Source organism: Nicotiana attenuata, unplaced genomic scaffold (genome assembly GCF_001879085.1).
Source record: "Nicotiana attenuata strain UT unplaced genomic scaffold, NIATTr2, whole genome shotgun sequence".
NCBI classification, from domain to species: domain Eukaryota; kingdom Viridiplantae; phylum Streptophyta; class Magnoliopsida; order Solanales; family Solanaceae; genus Nicotiana; species Nicotiana attenuata.
In genome coordinates this window covers 118,294-128,300 of record NW_017671199.1, presented here as the reverse complement: position 1 = coordinate 128,300, position 10,007 = coordinate 118,294, and the positions used below count along the sequence as shown (strand labels likewise).

Genomic DNA, 10,007 nt, shown 5'->3' with positions numbered 1-10,007 from the left:
TGCAATGTGTTACCTTGGTTGTTATTGTAAAAAAAATTATTCACTAATATGAAAATTTGAATAGTTTAATTCATGTTTCTAAAATATTTCTATTGTTAAAAAATACAAAGTCTTTCTATCTTTATTAATAAAAAATTTGTACTTTTTTTTCTATTGCATAATTTTTTTATAAGTCGCCCCTTGAGCCACCCCTCCTACGTCATTTCTTCCGATTGCGGTAGAATCATCATCATCTTCAAGATCACGTCATTTCTTTCGATTGCGGTAGAATCATCATCATCTTCAAGATCAACGACATAAACTGCATGAGGCCTAACCTGAAGAAACAAAAAAAACAATCATTAGAAACAAATTAAAATTCTGGACATGCAATTAAAAATTGGAGAAAGATTAATAAGTATTGGGAAGCACCATAGATATCTTCCCATCAACACATCTAACCTCGATGTTACTATCTTTGAGTCCAGTGATATTCTCCCGAGGGATACGAGTACAACCCACTTTTTCTGGTACAGAAACACGTGACAAACCAACAACAAAGTCTCCGTAGCCACAACCAAACATAGCCAGTTGGTATACACTTAGGACCTTCTCCTTTTCAAACTCCCTAATGAGGTCCTCTGCCCTCGTATCTAGCTTCATCCACTTCATCCATGAGCCTTCGAAGAGTCCCTGGCCCTTTGTTTGCTTTCTTGGAAACTAACGATAATGATACTAGAAGTGAAGAACCAGATAGCAGTGACCTAGTTTCCAGTTTAAATGAGATAAGCAAATGGACTTTTTCAAGTTCTTTGGGTCTTGTAGTAGAGATAGAGCATCAATTCCAGCAGATGTAACCCAGTTGACTAAACAGAATCAGCAGTAACTGTAGCTAAACATACTTTGTTTCCATGTTCTTACACGCTCACCTATATAATAGTAATAAAGTCCATTATCTTGTTTTTCAAACCATCTGGTGTAAGACGGAAGGTGTTAGCCTGCTTAATTTTTCTTATAGTATGATCATCAAATAGCAAATACAGACATCATTCATAACAGAACTGATCTTACCCAACCAAGCCTCAAGGACCACATAGTCACCAACTTTAGGTTCTCTCACACGTTTCAATTTCTTTGATGGCACGTTCCAATAGGTCTGTTGTCATAACATAGAAAATCAATATATTTACCTATACAAACCACATGTCTTAACTGATACGTTGATTTAGAAGATGAAGCGACAACATCACCAAGTACAAATTTGTCATCATGTAGAAATTCTCTTCCAGCACCAAGTCTTCTACATTCTTCGGTGGTCGTTGGATCGCTCTTGTAGTTACCATAATTTTTTTCCCATGATAATTTTCCTTGACATTTTCAATACTGTTATCAGAGAGTTTCTATAAATTCTGGAGAAACTCTTCTGAATCATTTTCTCCGGCCCCATTTGCTAAAGTATCTATTTGCTACATTCATTTTTTTGTTTTCTGTGCGCATAGCATTATGGGAAACATCATGATCTAGGCCAAATTCCATGTAAAAAATACACACAAGAAGACTATAATAAGAAATTCTTTTAAAAGCACCCACAAGAAGACTATAACAAGAAATTCATCAAACAAGCCACACAAAGAAGACTAGCTAGCTATTAGAAGAAATTCATCCAAAAGCACCCACAAGAAGCTAAGGCTATAAGAAAAACATCATATTAACAAACCACACAAGAAGACTGTAAGAAATTCATCTAACAGTTGGTTCACTAAAATTTTGGAAAAGAACCCCTAGTTTATTCTTTTCTATTATTTTCAATTTATATATTTTAATTAATACGTAATCTCATTACCACTCTAACTAATTTAACAGTTGAGGGAGGCACTTGTAACCTAATTTCCCACCACGAGGCTACTTTCAAAATTCGTCATTTTTTGTGCTCTAATGCTAAAGAGATAAAGATGAGGATAACCTTCTTGGATTTCAAAATTACTTGCAACCTAAACAGTTTAGAGCTATTGTACTGGCAGAGGCGGATTTACAGTGTAAAATATGGTTCACATGAACCCGTGGTCCTCCAGTTAAAATATATATGATATACATAATTTGGAAAAAAGTACATATATATATTTGATGGAACCCGTGGTCAAAAGAGGTGAAGTGGTGCATTGGTTTCTGCCCCTTATTTCCAGTTGCCTAAGGACACAATATCGATTCCAATTTGTTATTTTAACTTTTTACTTAAATATTTCTTTTCTTTCTATTTCTACCAACACAGCTTTTCCTTAAATATTTCTTTTCTTTCTATTCGTGTTAACGCATATTTTCTTTATGTTCTTTAAACCTCTAAAGCACTTCCCAGTTCCCGCACGCTTGGAGTTTTTCTCGATTTCTCTATTTGATATCAAAGACAAAATTATCAAAGATTGCGGAAGTACTGGTAAGTTTTCATTTTATTTTAATTTAAGTTGTACGGGGTGTGATTCCCCTATTTTATTATGAATTTGAAAGGGTGTGATTCCCTTATTTTTTGAATACGGAAGAGGTGTGATTCCCCTTTTTATTATAAATTTAAAAGGGTTTGATTCCCCTATTTTATTACGAGATTGTATTTTGATTATGAGTGATATTTAAATTTGTAGGAAAGTTTAACATTAAAATGGATAAATTTGTGATCAGATTAGATGTTGGCCAATCAGTTCTAGTTGTTGTAGTCGGCCATCTGTTATCAAATATATCTCCTGAAATCCAAAGAGAGGAAATTTCATCTCCTCCTTCAAATGTTGATGGTGTTCTTGAGTTGGGATCTCCCAATCCTGATCCAAAAGAAAGAATACCGATTTTTCTGTATGCCCCAAATATTCGAGATGAAGTGAGGAAACATTATATTCAGCAAGGGCCTTGTCAACCTAGTGGTCATGCTTTCCCTAAAATTAAGTTTGGGAACAAAATGCATCAATTTAATCCCGATTGGTTTAAGGGTCCATATTCACAATGGTTGGAATATAGCATAAAAGCTGATGCTGCGATTTGTTTGTGTTGTTATTTGTTTAAGAATGAACTTGAAAGTCGTGGTAATGCGGGGGATGCATTTACAAAAGATGGCTTTAAGGGTTGGAACCAGGGTATGGAAAGACTTAGAATGCATGTTGGTGAAGTAAATAGTATCCATCACAAATGTTTTAACAGAATGCAAGATTTGAAAAATCAAGAACAATCGATTCAATCTTCTTTTCCCAAGCAAAGTGAGAAAGCAAAAAGTGATCATCGATTCGCTTAAATGCATCGGTTGATGTGGTAAGATTTCTCTTAAGAAATGGATTGTCATTTCGTGGTCATGATGAGAGTGAAGATTCCGAATATAAAGGTTTTTTTCTTGAACTTATGGAATTTCATGGGGATAAGCATTCGGATGTGGGAAAGGTAATATTAAATAAAGCTCCAAAAAATGATATGATGATTTGTCCAGCAATTCAAAAGGATATTGTAGATGCTTGTGCTAAAGAAACAATTAAAGCTATCATCAAAGACTTGGATGGTGATTTCTTTGGGATATTAGTTGATGAATCAAAAGACATCTCACATAAAGAGAAAATGGCCCTAGTTATACTATATGTTAACAAAAGTGGGGAGGTGATAGAGCGCTTTTTGGGTATTGTCCACGTGAATGATACATCAGCACTAGCATTACAAATAATTAATAATTTACTTTTGGTTCACTCATTAAGTTTATCCAAGCTACGTGGACAAGGTTATGACAGAGCTAGTAATATGCAAGGAAGAATAAATGGCCTGAAATCTTTGATTTTACAAGATGCCCCATCTGCATATTGTATTCATTATTTTGCTCATCAGTTGCAATCGACACTTGTAGCTCTTTCCAAAAATTACCCGGATGTGAATAATTTTTTTGATGTTGTCACTAATGCATTGAATACTATTGGAGTATCTTTTAAACGCAGGGAATCACTTAGAAAACACCAAGCAGAGAAGCTGGAAGAATTACTTAAATCTGGAGAAATACTTACTGGGCAATGATTGAATCAAGAACGTGGACTCCAACGACCGTGTGATACTTGTTGGGGATCCCATTTTAAGACCTTGGAAAATTTCATGATTATATTTTCTTCGATTATTAATGTGTTTAAGGATATGCAACAGAATAGACCTCATTCTCTTGAGAGATTTGCAACAAAAAAATCTTTTGGGCAATATTCAGGAATTTGGATTTGTGTTTATGTTGCACTTGATGTTCAACATGTTGCTTCTTACAAATGAATTGAACAAAGCTTTATAAATGAAAGATCAAGACATCGTCAATGCTATGAGCTTGCTTGACCTTGCAAAGGCAAGATTGCAAACAATGAGAGAAAGTGAATTGAAGTCTTTGATGAATGAGGTTTACTCATTTTGTGGTAAACATGATATTATGATTCCCAAAAATAGATGAAGACTACCCAAGGTCGAAGCGTAAGAAGTCTGATGTTTCATATGCACATCACTTTAGTGTGGAAGTATTTTATGCAGTTATTGATTTGCATCTTCATGAGCTAAATAACCGTTTTGATGTAGTGACTAGTGACTTACTCCTTGGCATGGATTGCTTGAATCCGGTCGATTCATTTGCTAATTTTGACAAAGACAGAATGATTAAGTTGGCCGAGTATTATCCAAGTGAGTTTGATGGCAACAAGCTTCGAGATAATGTGTAGCATAAGTTTGTCAGAAATTTCATGTGTTACAATGGCTGTTTAAGTCATTATTTATAGCTAAACTTAGGGAATAAGGTCCTAAGATCAAACCCCTCTTAAATGACAAACGAATCGATTTAATCCCAAAATAATAAATAAACTAAATAAAATGCAAGACTTAGCATTAAAATCGAGATAAGTTAGCGGACAACTTGGTTTCGAGAGCAGGATTCCGGAGGCAGCTATAAGAATATTGATAGACAGAAGATAAAGTATTATTTAGCTTAGAATAACGTGTAGCATAAGTTTATCAGAAATTTCGTGTGTTACAGTAGCTGTTGAAGTCATTATTTATAGCTAAACCCAGGGAACAAGGTCCTAGGATCAAGCCCCTCTTAAATGACAATACTGAGGGTCATTGATGAATATGGAACGACATGCTATGAATGCCAAAATTCTCTGTGACAAATGTATTTAATGCTGAAGAATATTCTTTACTGGTGGTAAATATTTATTTGTCCATGTTGATAATGTTCCCTTCGGGATCTACCCGATACCCCGAGGTTGTTGTCCTCGGTCTTGGCTTCCACTCACTTTGTCTTCCGTCTATTCCTGGTTCCACGTGTGACTCTATCACTCGAGTACTTGATGTGAAACGATTTTATCCTATACAAATAGTTCCCCTGCTTTTCGGTGGCACGTCTTTGTGTCAGTGAAAAGTTGGTGAAGATTCCTTTCTTGGCAAGAAATTTTCTAAACCCTTCTGAAAAATTTCTAACACTTGATTAGACGCACGTCTCTCCGCATTTAATACCCCAAATACGTGTTACTCTATGATTTAATAATATTTTCGTCGGTTCTCGAGGTAATCATGGCCATGATTTTAGCCGTCTATTTGTTTACATATACGCCTCATTCTTCTTCTTTTACACTTAATAGTTATACAAACTCTCTCAACTTCTTTGCATTCAACTCTTTCATGCTTTCACTCTTCTTTAACCTTCTTCTCAAAGAACTCTAATCACCTTCCGCTTATCATGGCTTCTCCCACTAAATCTTCCAAGAACTCTGATTTTCTCTTAAGTGGGGGTCCGAAGGAGAACAAAGATAAAGAAATCAACGTTGATGCTTACCCCCCTACGGTGAGCACCATCATGCCCAAAAGACTCAACACAGCCAAGGACTTCGAAGAGAAGTTTCCTTCTTCAAGTTCCCGCACTTGGGTTGTTGGCATATACCCTTCTTCCATCCACTCTTCCAGCATTTATGCTGTGAAGGAGGATTGTGATTGCCATAATCTGAACATTATTGCTCCCGAACTGGTGGAGCAAGTAACCTTCTCTAAGAAGGTCTTCATCTACGTTTATACGTATCCATTTACTTTGGGTGCATTTTCTTTGAGCGGGGGGATTGACCCCGTAATTTTGGAAATGTGCCATAAATGCCAGGTTTGCTTGGCACAAGTGGGCCCTTTTGTATGGTGTACAGTGGCCTGTCTATGGCGACTGTGTTAGGAGACGAAAGAGGAGCTCACCTTAGCTCGCATGATAAATCTCTACTCCCCCAAGATTTTTCGCGGGGAGTAATAAATTTCGGCAAACATGGCCACCATGCTTTGCTCACCAGCATGGATAACGACAACGACCATGGATGGATGTAGCAGTTTGTTATTTTTTCCACCAGAGATATCCTCCCGACCACAACTCCATCTTTCCCTGAGTTCCGGACTCGTACACGTAAGTTCAAAGTCTATTATTTTTTCTGAAAATAGGTTGTTTCATATCGTTATGATCCTTCTCTTTTCATTATTTCAGCAACTCGATGGACACCACCAAGGGTTGAAGGCTTGGACCAGTGGGTTCAGAAGATTTTGAACATCACCATGCTTGAGACCCGTCGGTGAAAAGAACTAGCCCCCAAATATGGGTGGAAGGCCAAAAATCATGGTAAGTTGACTCATGAAACTGATTTTGTCCTCATCTCATTTTTGTGCATAGGAAAATTGGTTAACCTCTTTTTTATCATTGTATTCAGGTCTCCCGCGGGGCTCTGTTACCATCCCTGAGGAGGATGTTTTGTCTTATCCCGCGGAGGCTTCGAGGTTGCTAAATGAGACTTTCACCCGAACAGGCGCCATCAGATCTGCTTCCGGTGCAAGTGCTTCCTCTCGGAGTCCCCGACCAGAGAACAAGCAACCAAAAATGTCACGACCCAAAATCTATTAAAGGTCGTGATGGCACCTGACACCACTGTCAGGCAAGCCAACACTAAATAGTTATTTAAATCCTCAATTTAGTATCTTCGAAATCATAAATTTTCCTTCAATTTAGCTAGTAAAAGATGAACTTTGAAGACTAATAATAACAACGTTTTCCAATTTCAATACTAAATATCCCTCCATTATCCCAGAACCCGGTGTCACAAGTGCATGAGCATTTACTAGGAAATAAAATAAAATTCAATAACTGTCCGGAATACAAATTTTGACAGAAAAGAAAATACCAATACTCTGAAGGAGACTCTGCTGGCTGCGAATCGTCTCATAAGATGCAGCTCACCTAAATCCCCGTATCAACCACGCCACTGCGCCCACAATGCCACTAAAAATGTACAGCAAGTGTAATATGAGTACGAAAACAACGCGTACCCAGTAAGTATCCAGTCTAATCTCGAAGAAGTAGTGACGAGAGGTCGACTCCGACACTTACTATAGCCAATAATAATATATCGGTAATATGATAAGTCATGGGTTTTATAAGACGACTACATACTCAATAACATGAAGCAGGTAAACAATTCTTTTGTTAATTGGAGATTTTATTTTCATATTTTAACAATTTATCTCCAGAAAATGAGGCCACATCAATCATCAATAACTCCAAAACAATCAATTAAGTCATGCCCAATCATGCCGAGATCGTACGGCCCGATCCAACATAATATTAAATTGTGCACTGTCGTAGGGTCGAATGGCACGAACCATAGATGCATCTATTTAATCTACCGAGGCGCTCGTCCTGTTCCACAAAAGGAAAACACAATCAAATAGTCAATCAAGTATTAATTCAAGGAGCATTTATCCAAGGGAATGTCCATCCTCTTTTAACGATCAAGAAAAATGAAGTTTAACCTTTTAGAAGTTCATTTACCAATTCGGTATAATTTAAGCATTTTAACCTTCCATCGTGCCAAGTTTGTAGGATCCTTTGACGACAACACCGAGGACTCGATACGGTCCTTCCCAATTCGGCCTCACTATTTTGTTCCCGAGGCACATGATCTAGCGTCCATTCCTTGAACCGGTGTAAAGCTACCTGTAGTTTATCCAAATACTGTTGCATTCTATCCTCTCGAACTTCGAAACTTTTGTTTACTTGGTTTACCACCAATAGAGAATCGCACTTAGCTTCGATGACTTCTGCTCCTAAGCTTTTAGCTAGCTCGAGACCTGCAATTATGGCCTCATACTCGGCCTCGTTGTTAGTCAATCTAGAAGTTTTAATAGATTGTCTAATGGTATCACCTGTGGGTGGCTTCAAGACTATGCTAAGTCCGGACCCCTTCACATTCGAGGGACCGTCTGTGAAAAGAGTCCATACCCCCGATGATGTACCCGAACTTAGTAAGAGTTCTTTCTCCACTTCGGGTACGAGGGTCGGCGTAAAATCAGCCACGAAGTCAGCTAGGATCTGAGACTTGATGGCCGTCCAGGGTTGATATTCGATATCGTACCCACTAAGTTCGACGGCCCATTTGGCCAATCGGCCCGATAGCTCGGGCTTATGCAAAATATTTCGAAGAGGGTAAGTGGTTAATACACATATAGGATGACATTGAAAGTATGGTTTCAGCTTTCGAGATGCGCTTATTAATGCGAGTGCTAATTTTTCCATGTGAGGGTACCTAGTTTCAGCATCCCCAAAAGTTCGACTTACGTAATAAACAGAAAATTGCGTACCTTGCTCTTCTCGAACTAATACCCCACTTACCGCAATCTCTGACACAGCCAAATATAGGTAAAGTTTTTCGTCTGCCTTTGGGGTATGAAGCAAAGGCGGGCTTGATAAGTATCGCTTTAGTTCCTCCAAGGCTCGTTGTCATTCCGGGGTCCATGCAAAATCCTTTTTCTTTTTGAGCAGGGAGAAGAAACGGTGACTTCGATCGGACGACCTCGAAATGAATCGACCCAAAGCAGTTATTCGCCCTGTTAGCCTTTGCACGGACTTCACGCTGTCCACGATCGTGATATCCTCAATGGCCTTGATCTTATCGGGGTTAATCTCGATACCCCGATTCGACACCATGAAGCCAAGGAACTTACCCAAGCCGACTCCGAAGGCACACTTCTCCGTGTTAAGCTTCATGTTGTATTTCCTCAAGATTTCGAATGTTTCCTGCAAATGAGCTAAATGGTCCTCTGCGTGCAGGGACTTAACCAACATATCATCAATATAAACTTTCATTGTTTTACCTATTTGTTCTTCGAACACTTTGTTGACTAGGCGTTGCTATGTAGCTCCTGCATTTTTTAGCCCGAAGGGCATTACGTTGTAACAATAAGTGCCAAACTTAGTAATAAATGAAATCTTTTCCTGGTCCTCCTGGTTCATCTGAATTTGATTGTACCCGGAGTAGGCGTCGAGAAAAGTTAGGGTCTCGTGGCCGGCCGTGGCATCAATCATACGATTGATGTTTGGCAATGGGAAAGAATCTTTCGTACATACCTTATTCAAGTCCTTATAGTCTACACGCATTCTAAGTTTGTTTCCTTTTTTAGGAACTACAACTACGTTGGCTAAGCATTCGGGGTACTTTACCTCCCGAATGGATCCTATTTTAAGAAGTTTGGTTACCTCATCCTTTATGAAAGCATGCTTTACCTCGGACTGAGGCCTCCTTTTTTGCTTCACTGGTTTGAACCTGGGTCGGTGCTTAGCCGATGTGTGGTGATTTCCGGTGGAATCCCTGTCATATCTAAATGGGACCAGGCAAAGCAATCCATATTATCAATAAGAAATTGAATTTTTTTTTCTTGAGTTCGGGGGTCAATCCCGTTCCCAGGTATACCTTTCTCTCGGGCAAGTATTCGATAAGTATGACTGTCGACGCCCCCTTTTTCCCAAGAGAAATCGGGTTTACGACATTTTTGGAAAAGACAACTCTATTCCCGTTTGGGAATTGGGTTTTGGAATTGAAGAGTCGCCACCTAATGATTATAGTGCATTAGGACACTTTAAGGAAGAGTTTGAGATGAAGAACCAGAGTTTGGGTAAGGGCTAGAAATTATCTCGAGGGGAAGGTGTTAGGCACCCCTCAAGATCCACTAGTGTGGTTCCCGGCCATGTT

At 38.5% G+C, this 10,007-nt stretch overlaps 1 protein-coding gene across 1 annotated transcript; it reads left to right on the top strand.

Moving 5' to 3' along the window:
- The first annotated feature begins 3,354 nt into the window (after positions 1–3,354).
- LOC109206630 (zinc finger MYM-type protein 1-like) lies at positions 3,355–4,008 on the top strand. The gene has a single exon (XM_019369471.1). The coding sequence runs from the start codon at positions 3,355–3,357 to the stop codon at positions 4,006–4,008; it is 654 nt and encodes a 217-aa protein (XP_019225016.1).
- Positions 4,009–10,007: the final 5,999 nt, after the last annotated feature.